We start from the raw sequence: 16,269 nt of genomic DNA on the forward strand, positions 1-16,269 counted from the left end.
CTCACAATACAACAGTTGTGCACCGCTTCTGCCTCGTACCCGGCGCCGAGTGGGAGAGCAGGAACCTGAGGCTGTCATCCTGCAAACAGTTGTGCTGTGAGCTTGCAAAAGGAACACAGCAAGATGAGGCCAAGCTCTGTCTTTGGCAATAAAATCTTGTAAGGGGAAGGAGGATCCGAAAGGTTGTTATCCCTCATGTGGTTGTAGAAAAGAGCACTCAGATCACAAAGAATATGTGAACAGCTTGATAGATGGAGGATTTGCAAGCTGAACACTTAAAGCTGAAGTATGAAATCATGCCTGGGATTTTTTTTGCCCTGTTCTCTCATTCCACACTCCTGCCTCCACCAAACAGACTGTGTCTCCCATGTTAGTAAAGTGGTGTCTTTTCCTGCCCCACCACAGTGCTGGAGAGCACTCTTCCATCCATCTTGCTAAGGAAACCTCCAGTGGTTTTCGCTCAGCTCAGCCTGAAGGAAGTGTGCAATCCCCAGGGAAAACAGGGGGCATGTTCTCAGTCACAGGACAGTGTTTAGCATGGGGCTGACCCCAGTGGAGAATGAGGGTGCTCTGAGCCCACTCACCATGTCTGTCTAGCCATGGCATGTAGGTACTCCATTAAAGCAATGAGAAGGAAGACATCTGAATGATTGAGCCTTCCAATGGCTCAGGAAGTACTAGCTTCTGTGGGGACCAGAACAAGCCCTGACTGCACTTCCTGCTCCTGCAGCTCTGCAGTAAAGATAGAGGTGGCTGTAGAAGAAGTCATTTCACAGACCTGGCTGGCACAGCCTTTTCCCAGTATCAAGTGCCACAGCAGGTCGTGTCTGTCCATGGAAGTGACTTTCTTGTAGGAGAAGGTTTCAATTTACAAAGCAGTACTCTGATTCTGAAATAAAGTCACCAACTACCAAGCAACTGTATCACAGAACCACAGAATCCTAGAATGGCTTGGGTTGGAAGGGACCTCAGAGCTCATCCACTCCAACCTCCCCACCATGGGCAGGGACACCTCTCCACTCAGCTGCTCAAGGCCTCTTCCAACCTGGCCTTCAACACCCCCAGGCAGGAGGCAGCCACAACCTCCCTGGGCAGCCTGTTCCAGAGTCTCACCATCCTCCAACTGAAGAACTTCTTCCTCAGATCCAGTCTAACCCTGCTCTCCCTCTGCTTCAAACCATTCCTCCTTGCCCTGTCTCTAGACACCCTCAGGAAAAGTCTCTCTGCAACCTTCCTGCAGGATCCCTTCAGCAATGGGAAGGCAGCTCTGAGGTCCCCCTGGAGTTTTCTCCAGGCTGAACAACCCCAGCTCCCTCACCCTACCCTCACAGCAGAGGTGTTGTTGGGATTTACCCCATTTACTCCAAAGGGGTAACAATTCTGTGCCCCTTTTCCCAACCTCCACTCAGTGTGCCTACTGTGTAGTAACTGTGTCTGTGCCTATAGAGCTATGCTGTACAGAAAGAAAACAAACAAACGTGTAGCTGCATCTACACAAAGGGTTTTGCTGTCATCCTAGAGACGATGTCACATGGAGCAAATTTAGTTGCAGGGGCTCTGCTCCTACTGCAGAAGTTGAGGAGACACTGATGAGCAAGGTGCCATGTTTTGAAGTGTGGTGACATGTGATGTTTTAGCTCTGCATTTCCAGTGTTATGAATCTAAGAGCTCCATCAGCTGAGTTTGTGTTCCCCTCCTCCTTTGAAAGAAGCTTTCCAGATCAACTCCAAAGTAAAGACAATCCAAAGTCTTAGTCAGTTAGCAGGGTTTTTTCAGCAGTGTGTTTGTGAAAGACTCACTTAGCTAACCTCTCCTTCCCCTCCCCTGCAAGTTATGAGAAGTGATGGAAGTTTTTCAAACAAAAGGGTAGGAGAATCCCTCAGCCTGTTCCTTTTCCAACTGGAAACAACCAAACTGCCATCCCTACAGAGCTATGGGAATACCTCTCTGTGCTCAGAGCTAACACACAGCCCACACCCAGTCCAAGTGCTGTTTGTAGCTGTGAGCAGAACATGAGTCACTAGCTGATGCACTCCTAGCAGGGACAGCATTTTCAGTCTTGGCTGTCAGACTGTTTTTTATTGACAGGTTGCTTACATACATGCAGGGTTCATGCTGCACCCCTGTACTCCTCCATGGGTGGCAGGCTGAGGAGCTGAGGCAAGCCAGAAGCCAAGCTGGAGTTAGATCTGTTGCATGGCTTTGGCAGGGTAAGAATCTTGCCTGTCCTCATTGCAACAGCAGTCAATAGCTTTGTGGGTCAAACAGTGCCTCTGAGCAGTTTAAACATTACCTGGCTTCTCCTCAGGCTCCTGAAGGGGAAGAAACAAATCAGGCAGCTCATAGAGTCAGATAGAGCCCGGCTGGTAAGGGAACCCAGCTGACAAGAACAGCCAGCAAGCAACAGGCATAAGACTTCCCTGCCTCTAGACTTCCCCCTAAGAGCAGAACAGGTTCCAAAGTGATGGCGGGGGGGCCAGGCAGGGCATAACAACACCATCCTTCTGCACTGCATGTGGGAATGGGGAGAGGGCTGCAGCAGGCATGCACAGAGTGAACCTGGAGCTTCATGGGGTTTATTGGGTCCCTGAGGGGAAGGTCCAGCGGCACCCAGCACTGCTCTACAGCACTTTGCCTTTCACACCTACTCATCTGTTTGGTTAGCATCTGTACTGGGTGATGCTCACATAAAGAGGTTGTGCCAAATGTTTCAGTGCCAAGCACTTGCTGTGCAGTAATGAAGAAGCCTTTCAGTCCCAGAGCTAGCAGAGAAAAGGACACTGGCAGCTGGACATCCCAGGAACCTGCTCAGCAGTGTATCTTCACAAGAAACATCCTAGGTGTATCAGTGAGTTCTAAGTGACTGAATCAAAAGTGAGGTAAATACCAAAATGTCATCAGGTCACAGTATCACAGTATAACTAAGGTCAGTCTGGATATTTCCAAATCAACCTCTGTATGATAAAATGACAAAAATCATATGGATACAGAAGTGCTGGAGTGAGTCCAGAGGAGGCCACAATGACAATCCAAGGCCTGGAGCACCTCTGCTATGAGGACAGGCTGAGGGAGCTGGGATTGTTCAGCCTGGAGAAGACTCTGGGAGTCCTTAGAGCTGCCTTCCAATAGCTGAAGAGATCCTACAGTAAGGTTGCAGAGAGACTTTTCCTGAGGGTGTCTAGAGACAGGGCAAGGGGGAATGGTTTGAAGCTGAGGGAGAGCAGGGTTAGATTGCATCTGAGGAAGAAGCTCTTCAGTGTGAAGATGGTGAGACTCTGGAATAGGCTGCCCCGGGAGGCTGTGGCTGCCTCTTGCCTGGGGGTGTTGAAGGCCAGGTTGGAAGAGGCCTTGAGCAGCTGAGTCTAGTTGAGAGGTGCCCCTGCCTGTGGGGGGGAGGTTGGAGCAGATGAGCTCTGCAGTCCCTTCCAACCTGAGCCATTCTGTGAAAAATGAACCCTGTTGTAGCTGGGGAATCCCATAAAAACCCTTTGCAGGGATTCCTCTGTTGACCTTTACGCCACTGGCTGCTTTCTGGTGAGATCTAATACGTCAGTTCCCATCTGCCTAAATGCTAACAAGTGTGAGGTGGCCATGGGTATCTGAAATAAAGGACATTTCTGACACCTGAATAAAGTTTTGTGGTGAAAACCGGCCCTGGTGGAAGTCAAGAGCAGAACTCACAAGGAAGTCTCTGGGGGCAGAACTTGAGGATGGTTGCAGTGAGGGTTTCTGGTAGCTGTGGTCCCACCAGGGCTGCAGTGCATGCCTCAGCCAGGCCTCGCTGGGAGCACCTGCCAAGGTAGCAGTGCCTGCCTCTCCTCGTCCCTTGGGGAAGTACCTTCTGTGAGACTGCAAAATCCTCAAATGCCTGCTAACAAACCCCTCCCAGTCAGAGCTGGATGGGGAGTGGAATTTCCATTCTGTGGAAGAGCTAATTTCAGTCACCAATCCTGACTGCAGCTGCATTAAAAGAAAAAAAACCCTCCCTCCCAGAGTGAAATCCTTGGAGACTATGTGGGGGCAACCAAGAGGGACTCTTAGAGCTAAATATCAGCCAGACAGCCTGCCTGCTTGCTAAAGTCCAAGGTAGGAGTGACTACCACCAAACACTGTTGCTGCTTTGAATTGGCAGTTCCAGTGGGGAAGGCTGTCCAGCACCCTGCCCTGCTAAACTCCCCTTCTGAGGTGTTTGTTATACTTTAACATTCTGAAGTAGTGAGATGATTATTGCTGCCTGAGTGACTTAGCTTCACCATTGTCTGCTGTATCTACAAGGGGATGCAAGCCTTCCTTTGGATCATCCCAACACAATCATAGAATCATGAAGGCTGGGAAAGACTTTAAGATCATCAAGTCCAACATATCCCAGCTACCATGACCACTAAACCATGTCCCGAAGCACCACATCTACAGCTTCTTGAACACCTCCCCAGGGATGGTGACTTCAGCACCTCCCTGGGCAGCCTGTTCCAACCCCTCACCGCTCTCTCACTCAAGAACCAACCTAACCCACCCCTGGCATAACTCAAACCCATTTCCTCTCATCCTGTTGCTGGTTACTTGGGAGAAGAGCCCAACACCAGCCTCACTCCAACCTCCTTTCAGGTAGCTGTAGAGAGCAATAAGAGCTCCCCTCAGCCTTCTCTTCTCCAGACTGAACAATCCCAGCTCCCTCAGCCTCTCCTTGTATGATGCCCTCCACACCGTGCCCCAGCCTCATTGCTCTTCTCTGCACACCCTCCAGCACCTCAATGTCTCAATGACCTCTAGACCTGCCAGAGTTCCACACCAGACTCATGCATACTGTGCTGAGAAGAAAGTTCAACATCATTCTAAAAATCAGCTCCAGCCATTGATGAATAATACATGGACCTTAATGAGCAACATAAAGATACTGCATGCCTCCTGCTTTGCTAAGAGTGTAAAATGGCCTTAGAGGAAGAGACAACAAGACCTTTGAGCTGAAATTCCTTGCTGTAAGAGAAAGTGCTTTACCAAGAAAATACTACTTTGAGAAACCAAAAAGGTAGGAAAGGTTTAGTCAGTGTGCAGAGGTCATTATTTTCTCTGACTAGAATCCCAGAGCTCCACTGATCAACCTCCTGACAACTGAGTATTTGTAGACAGCAACAAGGACAATCCTTGGTTTCTTTCTCAGCACCAAGTAACTGAATGCTGCACTTAAAACCAGGCTCTGTCTACAAGTGCAGAGGTTCATGAGGCTGGGAGGGCTCTTCCATCCAGGATGAATTCCTTTTACAGTTTAAAATCCCTGAGCTGGGAAGAGAACACGTTTTGGAGCACAGCCCAATGTTTCAGTCAGCAGCCCACAGGACTTCCCTGGTAGCTGTTCCTCTTCACTATCTCCCCTGGAAATCACCTACATGCTAATGGTTCAGCCAGCAGAAAGTTACTGCTCTCTTCTCACCAGTCTGATCAGGGTGTGGCTAGTAGAGTCAAGAGAGGTTCTCCTGCCCATCTATTCTGCCAGAGATCACAGAATCAGCCAGGCTGGAAAAGATCTCAGAGATCATCAAGTCCAACCACTGAAGGCAGTGAAACATCTCCCTTTGAGGACAGGCTGAGGGAGCTTGGAGCAGAGGAGCCTGAGGGGTGCCCTCATTCCTGGTGATAAAGATGTGCAGGGCAGTGTGGGAGGATGGAACCAGACTCTGCTCAGGGATGTCCAAGGACAGGACAAGGGGCACAGGGGGCAAGCTGGAGCAGAGGAGGTGCCACAGGAACAAAAGAGAAAGCTTTTCCCCTGTGAGGGTGCCAGAGCCCTGGAGCAGGCTGCCCAGAGAGGTTGTGGAGTCTCCTTCACTGGAGACATTCCAAACCCACCTGGATGTGTTCCTGTGTGACCTGCCCTGGGTGATCCTGCTCTGGCAGGGGGTTGGACTGGATGATCTCTGGAGGTCCCTTCCAACCTCTACTATTCTGTGATCCTGTGCTAAGTGCTTAGCTCTGGCACTGGACTGTTGGTAAATCTTTTCATCACCCAACACATCAGTGTTCTTCATCCATAACACAGAACTAATAGCAATGATTTTTAAGCAGCTCTCTTTAATTGATGTGTGTTTGCAGTTCAGGAGCTAAGTGGTGTGATTTTCATGGTCTCACCCAAATCCAAGTGGCAAGCCACTGATAGTCAAAAGCCTCCCTGCTAACTAGAGCAGTGTCAGGGGAGATAATCACAGCCAGGTGGGAAATAGAATTGTTAGGGTGGGAAGGGACCTCAAGAATCATCTAGTTCAAACCCCCTGCCATGGGCAGGGACACCTCACACTACATCAGGTTGCTCACAGCCACATCCAGCCTGGCCTTCAAAGTCTCCAGGGATGTGGATTCTACCACCTCCCTGGGCAACCTGTTCCAGTGTCTCACCTCCCTCATGGTGAAGAATTTATTCCATCCAATCTCAATCCACCCATTTCTATTTTTGCTCCATTCCCCCTAGTCCTATCACTATCTGACAGCCTAAAAAAAATTAGATCTATGCTGACATAAAAAGGCTCTTAAAATGAAATGACATAATAGTAATAGCTCTGAATTGGAGGTGGTGAAATGGGTAGGAAGCAGGTTTGGATTTGAACTGAATGCTATTGAGTTCAGTAGCACTGATGAAGTTGGCTTCAGGTATGAAACACAGGCTGTCTACATTTTTGGTGGTGATCCAGGTTTTGTCACCTTTAAATGGCAGTGAGCTCTTTATAGGGTCCACCTACAATTCAGGAGCTGTCACAACCTAACCAGAACAGCAGCAGCCTGTGCCTGTACAGCACGTGAGGCTTGTGGCATTTACAAATAGAGGATATGGGGCACTGATGGAAGAACAGTGGCAAACAGTTCAGTTTGGAAAAGAGAAGGCTCCAGGGAGACCTTATTGTGGCCTTCCAGTGTCTGAAGGGGGCTACAAGAAAGCTGGGGAGGGACTTCTTAGGGTGTCAGGACTGGGGGGAAATGGATTCAAGCTGGATTAGATGTTAGGAAGAAGTTCTTCACCATGAGGGAGGTGAGACACTGGAACAGGTTGCCCAGGGAGGTGGTAGAAGCCTCATCCCTGGAGGTTTTGAAGGCCAGGCTGTATGTGGCTCTGGGCAACCTGCTGTAGTGTGAGATGTCCCTGCCCATGGCAGGGGTTTGAAACTAGATGATCTTTGAGGTCCCATCCAACCCTAACAATGCTATGGTTCTATGAAATTCAGCAGAAGCCTACGATGCTGCCAGCTACCAGCTGTGAAATGCCCTGAACCCTGATCCCAGCCCTCATCTGAGCTGAATGCCTCAGTACACTTGAGGTCTTCTTGGCATGAAATACTTCAGCAGCTCTTTCAGATGACCCACCCATGCTGGTGGATCCAAGCAACACCACAAGAGCACAAGTGAAAGCAGCTAAGTGTGCAAATGTAGCCTGTGTCCAGCACTCGAGCTGCTCCACACTTGCCAAGCAACTGTGTTAGGCCCAAGTATCCACAGGCTTAGGCTCTGGTGTCCTGCAAACTACAGAGATGGCAAGGATATGGCAGTACCAGTTACAGGGCTGGTGTCGTAGGACCCAGTGCACAACCTACAGAAACCAAAAGTTCCCAAGCATGTAGGAAAACATCTGGGCCTAAATGAGAAAACTGACATCACCATCTGCTCTCCAGATCCCTCCCTGTGTTCTCTTCAGTCTAGGCTTCATTCTTAGAGAACCTTCCCTTCAGAAAAATAGGAATGAAGAAGCTGCCTGATCTTCCAGCAGTGCCTTATGGAAAGGAGATCTCCAGTGCTGCACCCAGTAAAGCAGCTTCTGTGCCATGACATTTGTTTCTTTACTTGCTGGGAACAGTGTGGGCAATAAAAGCCGACAGGAGGGACACACATGGCCGGAGGGCAGAAGTGTAAAAATATCAATTCCTGTAACTCACCTCCCTGATGGGAAAGGACCACAGACCCTGTGCTTGATGTTGCCCTAGATGGTGAGATGTGTACCTTCTGAATTTAAAGTGCTAGGCCTGAAGGAAAGAGAAGCTCTTGCTCATTAAGGCTGTGGAATAAATTTCAGGCACTAAGCACAAAACAGGACAAGGTCTTTTGAAAAGTCCTTTTGTGGGCCCGTGACACCCCCCAGCAGCTGGGTCTCACCTTAGCTCACTGCTGACACAAATGCTTGGGATGGGTTTGAGTGTGGTGTGCATTTACATCTCTCAAAGGAAATTGCTTCCTGGGCCATCCAGCGTATTCCTGAAGCTGGATTCCCTTTCCCTTCCCACTTCTCCCTGTGTATTTACAGCTCCCTTTCAAGCACAAACTCCCATTTTCTGTAGGCTCAGCTTCCTGACTCAGCAGTTGTGATGTCAGTTATTTACGATCACAAAGAAGAGACGATGCCTGTGGCTTGTGTGGGACAAAGGCAACCTTGTTCCGGTAAGAAGGGACAATCCCGGCATGAGAAGCACAGGGAAGCCTTCAAACTAGGACTCAGAGGTGGTATTTTATCAGTCCAACAATCCCCAGAATAGTAAGCTTGACACTGCTATCTCAAAGGTCAGGAATTGTTTTTGCTTTCCATAGGACTGCACTCCAGTGTGAATGCAGCGCTTGGAAAACCACCTCTCTGCAGGACAAGGCTTTGGAGACTGTTATCTTGGGAAACAGGTGGCTTGCCAGTGGACAGGGAGGCAGTGAGTGTCAAGACACAAAGGTTTTGGTACCCATGACGCATTCTGTGGTCACAGGCAAGTCACTTCTGCCCCTCTGCCTGCCTCTCCTGAAACTGGTTTACTCACATTTAACTCTCTGAACCACACAAGTGCTGGAACCTGCAGAGTGCCAGTAAACTTCTGAGGTGAGAGAGCAGCTGAAGGAAGCGCAGAACTTGTCATGCACAGCACAGTTGTGAACAAAGAGCATTAGCTTTGGTGTAGCCCAGAGAATGGCACTTACCTGCTATTCTTCCAATTGGCATGGCATGGTCCTCAGGAGGAGACACAGACACCATGATGTGGTTCATATAAGCTAACTCTTCTCGGTGGGACAGGTTGATTGGCTTTACATCCCTGTGCAGCCCATCCTCGGGAAACCTTGGTGGCTTGAAGTCGGAGTGCCTGGGGTTGAGTATCAAAGGATGCATGATGGGGCTGGGCATAAGCTGGATGACCCTGGTATTCTCCTGGCGAGGGCTGGAGGGCTTCTGAAGCACCTCAGAAGGAGGTGGGCAGTGGTTGTTTTCTATGGGGGACACTGAGAGAGGATAGGACTCCTGGTGGTTGTTCTCTTGCTGATGCCTGGTTGCTGGCACCCTGTCAGCTGGGGAGAGGTGGCGGATAGTGTTGTCCATAGGGGACTTCAGCGGACACTGATCGGGGTCTGGTGATGGACGGTGATTGTTGGTGATGGGTGACCTAGAACGATGCAACAGTTCAATGGTTGGGGGGTTGTGGTGGACTGTTTCTGTGGATGGTCTTGAAGGTCTCTGGACAAAGTTATCTGTGGAGGAAAAAACAAACCACAAAAAATACAGATTGTCTGTGTTGTGATCATGGAGTAGGATCTGACTGTCAAACTGGTAGCTGGACTTACTGAATACCCCACCTCCAATCCTGCCTCCAGTTCTGGTGTCCCCAGCATAAGAAGGACACAGAGCTGTTGGAGTGAGGACACAGAGCTGTTGGCCAAACGAGGCCACAAAGATGATCCAAGGGCTGGAGCACCTCTGCTATGAGGACAGGCTGAGAGAACTGGGCTTGCTCAGCCTGGAGAAGACAAGAGTCCAGGGGGAGCTTAGAGCAGCTTGCCAATACCTGAAGGGATTTTATAGGAAGGCTCCAGAGGGACTTTTCATCAGGGTGTCTAGAGACAGGAGGAATGATTTGAAGCTCAGGGACAGCAGGGTTAGACTGGATCTGAGGAAGAAGTTATTCAGTTGGAGGTTGTTGAGACTCTGGAATAGGCTGCCCAGGGAGGCTGTGGCTGCCTCCTGCCTCGGGGTGTTGAAGCCCAGGTTGGATGAGACCTTGAGCAGCTGAGTGTAGTTGAGAGGTGTCCCTGCCCGTGGTTGGAGTGGATGAGCTCTGAAGTCCCTTCCAACCTAAGCCATTCTCTGTTTCTGTGTTACTGCTGTCTGCTTCTGTTTCTGTGTACCTAGAAGTGCCCAATAAAATGCCACATGGATACAGATAGTTATTGCTAAACAGAATTAAATCAGCACTGTGAAAACATTCGCACTGCACTACCATGTGAGGGCTGTTCCTGGGGAAATGTGGAGACCCCATTTTGAGAAGCTGCCAGGAACAGACTTAAAGAAAGCAAGGTCTGATTCAGCTGCACTAACTAGGCTTCTGTGCAAATGCTTTGAAACTTATCTCCTGCCATCCAGGAGTGGTTCTGGCTATTGTACCAAGATGAGCACTGTAAGGCAAGATAAACAAGGAAAATGTCTCCAGGAAAATACTGAGTACTAATTTTTAGCTGGTAGAGGTGTGGGTCAAGGGTAGGCTGGATGAGGCCTTGAGCAGCTGAGTTCATTTGAGAGGTATCCCTGCCCATGGTGGGGAGGTTGGAGGAGATGAGCTCTGAGGTCCCTTCCAACCTGAGCCATTCCAGGATTTAAATTTTATCCCACGTTTAGGAGCATGTAACATATTCAGAAGGGTATTTCCCCCTTGCTTCCTTTGGCCTGTGCTGTCTGCTGATGGGCTGCCCCATACCTGCACATACATTTCTTCAGCAGGAGGATCTCTAGCATCACTTTAGCAGGAGCATACTTCCTCAGTTGTGATCCCGCACAGCAGAGCCAAAACAAATCACAGTTCTGGGTCAGCGTCTTTAGGTACCAACAATCCACCCACAAAAGGAAATGCTTGACACAAACAGTGCAAAAATCCAGCTTAGCTCAGGCCATTGATTTGGACTTGGGAAATTACCAAGAGGAAAAAAACCCCAGAGTGCAGTGACTGACAAGTTTTTATCTGAAAAAGAAAGATCAAATTTGTGTTTGTTGAAAGCCTTGGATGATAAGAGGAGGAAACTCCTGGGTCCATGTCAACAAGTGAAACAAGGAGCTGCCTGTTTATGACTGCCCCTTTGCTTGCTCCATTTGCTGTGATTCTCTTGCTCTCTTCTCAAGGCAGGGATACTTGCTAAAGATCCTGTGCAGGTGAAAACCCAGGGACTTCCACTGCCCTGGAACCCAGGCAGGCATCAGGAGAGGGATCAGCACTTATCCAGGGAAAGGCCTGATCAGAAAAAGCTCTAGTCCTGAGAAAATGTAGTGGCAGGCAGTGACAACCCTTTTGCCTACTCAGGACGCTAGGTCTACAGGAAAACCAGGCAGAAACTACCTGGCTCCAGAGCTCTTATTTCACACAGCTGTGGTCCCAAAAAAAATGCATTTGTAGAGCTGTTTAAGGTACTCACAATGAAACAGCTGCAGGATGTGGAACTCCAGAGCTATAGATTGTTCTCATTTAAATCCAAACAGCTTTAAATACCATGTGGCTAGCTAATGTGGGCTAGCCCAAGTGATGTGGAAGACCAAACAGGAATTCATTTACAGCTATACCTGCTTCTGTGGTCGTTTTCCCTTCAAGTCTGCTTGCCTTGCCAAAACAGAAAGAAAACCAACTCCCCAGATTCACTGTGTCCTATCTTCTATATGTCATCCACCCCCATCACTGTACAGTCACATGCTCTGTGCTCATTCTTGGCCTGTAAATATAGACCAGAATCTTGTATGCTTTGTCTTACTTTAAGTACCCTGGCTGTGTGGAGCAGCTATCAGGAAAGCAGAAAGCAATGCCCTGCTGTGCTTTCCACCAAGCCCCCTGCAAACATCGGTTGGCTCTGACAAGCTCCAAGCAGAACCTATCTTATCTGCTCCCAAACTATGGTGATCCTGAACCAGGACAGGGTGGAGAGAAGGTAGGGACCAAGGAACTCCTTTAAAAGTAGCAAGAGGCAAAAGCACAAATGGATAGACACCAGGGTTCACTTCCCTCCAAGAACTTTCTCTTTAAACAATTAACTAAGGAATCCCTTAATGGCTGAACTTGTTGTTTACCATAAAACAATTCAATCTCAACTCCAAGTTGTTCCACTGCCATGAATGACCCTGAACAGAATCAAACCCTCATCACATTCACTCCCTGGCACCTCTAATGACTGTAAGTTGAGCACATATGGTATATAATTTCCTGTGGGAACAGATCCACATTATCAGTCTGGCTCTTAATTCTGAGTGACCAACACTCTTTTCTTGAAGGGAAAGCTGTGAAAGGGAATTCAGCTCCCAGGAAAACTGCAGACCTGTCTGATCCATATAGGGATGGGTGGGGCTGGGAGTGAGCAATTGCCAGTGTGACAGTCACAACGATTGGCACTCTTTGCTTGCCTATAAAAGCAGTGCAGGGAATGACAGTGCAAGCTTCCTGTATGGCATTCCATCAAGTGACTCAGTGCTGAGTCAGAAGGACCACTGGAAATGTAGGTCATTCACTCTTCATTGCTTATCCCTCTGCAGGGACAGGGACTGATGCCCACAGGGCAGATTCCAAGCCAGTGCATCCTGGAGATCCCTTGAACTGCTATCAATCAATTGATTTCCAACAGTCAAACCCACTTTGACTAGCTACACTAGATGAAAAGCTTGGTCTCATCTGATTATGGATTAACTACCTTAAAGTGAAAGCATTTAGAAGCAGGATCACAAGTATGTAATCTCTTGGGAAATGGGCAAGAGAGCTGGAAGGAGAAAATGGGGAAAGATCCTAACAGAGGGGTCAGGAGGGCCAGGAGGGATCCTAACAGAGATCCATTGCTTATGAACTTTCAACCACTCAAAACTGTGCCAAAGTAACAGTTTGCAGTTTGTGAGTCAGGCAGGGTTAAACTCTGCTTCTCACATTCATTCTCCTTTTTCACTAAGCTGCTTTCTGCTGAGGGAAAATTGTAAACTTCACTGTGCTGGTTTCTGCCAAGTGACTGTGGGACAGGAAGGAGAAAGGAATGTCACAATACGTAAATGAATAAATTCCTCTGCCCATAAATTCTTGGCAGAGGTTTTCTGATTGCTCAGAGCACTGTGGCAGGCAAGCTGGAGTTTCTTCTGCTCCTTTAGAAGTTCCCTCTCACAGCAATGCAAGAGTTAATGTTTGCTCTTATAAAGGGAAAGTTTTGAGTAACACTACAGAGTTCTCTAAGTAAAACCAGTAGTGCCACCAGCAGCCACAGCACTGGGAGGAAGAGAGCAAAGTTCTTTCTGAATCATCCTTGCTCTGACAGGAGTTGGACTGGATTGCAGGGAACTTTTAAGTGACACACATGAAACCAACTAAACCTTCTTGTGAAATCCTCTCTGGAGTGAAAGCTGCCCCAGCTCATTGCCGCAGGGGTGTTTGGGAGGGCAGCTGGCGTTCCTGCGTGAGATTTGGAAATGGGACACTCGTGTATGAATGCCAAGCTTCAGGAAAAAATGGTCTCTAGGAAGTGCCTATCGTGGTACATTAGGGCAACATTGGCCAATTCAACTGGCCTGACCTGCAGCACCCTCTTCTAATCTGCAATATATACACAGCTGTGTGGAAACACTTTGGGGTGTTTGATTCTGGCCTGCTTAGCTTGGCCATGGGCAACCTGGACAGGTCTGACAGCACCCCTCAACCTCCTCTTGCAATCCCAGTGTTAAATCTTGAAATCATCTGTGCACCTTTTCTCCAGTTAGCAAGGATTAGCATGATATCCTCACTCACCTCCTCTTCACTACTTAAAACCAGAGTAACACTACTTTTGCCTAGATTTCTTTTTTAATTGACAAAAGTGAATTCTGCACAATTCTGTCACGGGAAGGATATACTAAAATGCTTGGGCTCTATATAGTTTAGGCTGCCCAGGGAGGCTGTGGCTGCCTCCTGCCTGGGGGGTGTTGGAAGGCCAGGCTGGATGAGGCCTTGAGCAGCTGAGTTTAGTTCAGAGGTGTCCCTGCCCATGGTGGGGAGGTTGGAGGAGATAAGCTCTGAGGTCCCTTCCAACCTGAGCCATTCTAGGATTCTATGATTCTCTGAAGAAAATGACATCATTCCTCACAGCTTTACCCTACTTGTCTCCATAATGGCAGCTCCTCTGAAAACAAGACAGTTACCTTCTTCATGGTTCTGGTGTAATACAACCTCTGGCTGAGCATGGATGGAGTTCCCAGGGTGGAAGAATGGTGTGAAGAGCATACGAGCTTTCCTTTGCTTCAGGATATGCTGCAGGAGTTCATACAAAACATCACCTGGAAAACACACAGCAGGAAAAACGGAATAAAAACCTACATACTGCTGAGAAGACTCATTTAGCCATCTGATGCAGGAATCCAGGGCTCCTGGGTGCTACTTTCAGACCCCCAAATGCTTGCAATGAAATCCTACATTTCACTGCTCTGCAAGGTTCTTCCCTGTACGAAAAAAAAAGGCAAAAGCAAAACTGCACATGGTGTGACTGGAAAAATGGGAGAAGGACATGGCATGGCTTTTCTTACTCTAATGCAGAGGGTTTTTTCAGGCTTTGACTGTCAGCTCAAGAGCTCTCAACCTTTACAAGTTGTAGTTAGTTCAGCATCCTACCTTATCGTAGCCTGGGGTTTTTAGATAGCTGCATCAGGACACAGAAATCTTAAATGCAGAGCCTAGGACTGATGCAGTGAGTTGCTGGGAGCAAAGCTGGTGCTTTGCTTTTGCTACTGAACAGTTCAGGCTTTAGGGGGGCGGAGACAGAAGGTGCTGTAAAGTCACTCCATGCAACACCAATGTCTGCAGGCCAGAGGCTGTCTGCTACTAAGAAACTCCAGGAATCTGATCTCACTTTGACAAGTTACTTTGGAATGACTCACAGACTTTAAAAGAATGGATAGATTTAAGGATGCTGACCAACCTTGCTGTGCTGACAACTCCTGGAGGTGCTTAAGTGCTAGAGATGCTTTAGGAACTTCTGTCCATCACTTCTGGTGTCATGGCTTGGGCTGCTGGAAAGCCCAAATGGGATCCCAAAGCTGGTTGTGTCTAGCTGTTGGAATCTCTATGTAGCTTACTGTGACAGGCAGTAGCGGACTATGGCTGTGATGCAGACTAAGGAACAAAACACCGCAGACCTAGTGCTCTGGACAGGGAAACCCTGTGAGGTGCTGGGTTACCACTGCAGAACTTTCTGCACCAAGATGACACATTCTTGAATGAAGTGATCCAGGTGCCTGCTTCTTTTTGGGTCTGCAGGCAGGCTGCTCCTCTCATCCCATCCCTTGGCCCCAGAAGTGTTGTATCTTTCCTCAGTGGTACATGTATGTCACCACCATACCTAGGAAACTAATAAACTAGCTGCTTATTTTGTGGCTTTTGATGTATTACATCTGGTACTGATGCCCCTCCTCCTACATCAAACACAGAATCACAGAATGGCTCAGGTTGGAAGGGACTTCAGAGATGACCTACTCCAACCTCCCCAACATGGCAAGGAATGCCTCTTAACTAGACTCAGCTGCTCAAGGCCTCATCCAGCCTGGCCTTTAACCACCCTGGGCAGCCTATTCTAGAGTCTCACCACCCTCATACTGAACAACTTCTTCCTCAGATCCAGTCTAACCCTGCTCTCCCTCAGCTTCAAACTATCCCCCCTTGTCCTGTATCCAGACACCCTCAGGAAAAGTCCCTCTGCAGCCTTCCTGGAGGATCCCTGCTCTATGCTCCCTCTGGAGTCTTCTCCAGGCTGAACAAGCCCAGCTGCCTCAGCCTGTCATGGCAGAGGTGCTCCAGCCCTTGGATCATCTTTTTGTCCTCCTCTGGACTCACTCCAACAGCTCTGTGTCCTTCTGCTGGGGACCCCAGACCTGGAGGCAGGATTGGAGGTGGAGTCTGAGCAGAGCAGAGTCAAGGGGTAGAATCCCCTCTCTTCCCCTGCTGCCCACACTCCTCTGGCTGCAGCCCAGCACACAGCTGCCTTCTGGGCTGCTTGAGGGCACTGCTGGCTCCTGGAGAGCTTCTCAGCAACCAACACCCCCAAGTCTCTTTCTTCAGAGCTGCTCTAAACCCACTCTGCACCCAGCCTGGATTTGTGTCTGGGACTGGCCCAACCCAGCTGCAGGACCTTGCACATTCTGTTTCATGTAACTGGTTGCACATGCCCAAGTGAGATGCACCTCACAGTGTAGGAATTCTCTCATCTTTTAAATTCTGCAGCTTTTGTTTGTCACTGCTGACATCACAGAGGAACAGGCCGCAGCAATCACAGATTATCTTGAAAAGAAGTCAGTGA

The 16,269-nt window shown here is 48.7% G+C and overlaps 1 protein-coding gene across 2 annotated transcripts in view; it reads right to left on the minus strand.

Annotated features, from left to right (window-relative positions):
• Positions 1 to 16,269, minus strand: part of ETV6 (ETS variant transcription factor 6) — a 149,203-nt gene that overhangs the window by 17,493 nt on the left and 115,441 nt on the right. For both annotated transcript variants that reach the window (XM_054173834.1, XM_054173833.1), the window contains exons 4-5: positions 14,123 to 14,257; positions 8,932 to 9,474 (exon numbers count right to left, since the gene is read on the minus strand). In XM_054173834.1, coding sequence (XP_054029809.1) covers positions 8,932 to 9,474; positions 14,123 to 14,257 — 678 coding nt within the window. The remainder of the gene's footprint in view (positions 1 to 8,931; positions 9,475 to 14,122; positions 14,258 to 16,269) is intronic.

This window comes from Dryobates pubescens, chromosome 27 (genome assembly GCF_014839835.1).
Source record: "Dryobates pubescens isolate bDryPub1 chromosome 27, bDryPub1.pri, whole genome shotgun sequence".
NCBI classification, from domain to species: domain Eukaryota; kingdom Metazoa; phylum Chordata; class Aves; order Piciformes; family Picidae; genus Dryobates; species Dryobates pubescens.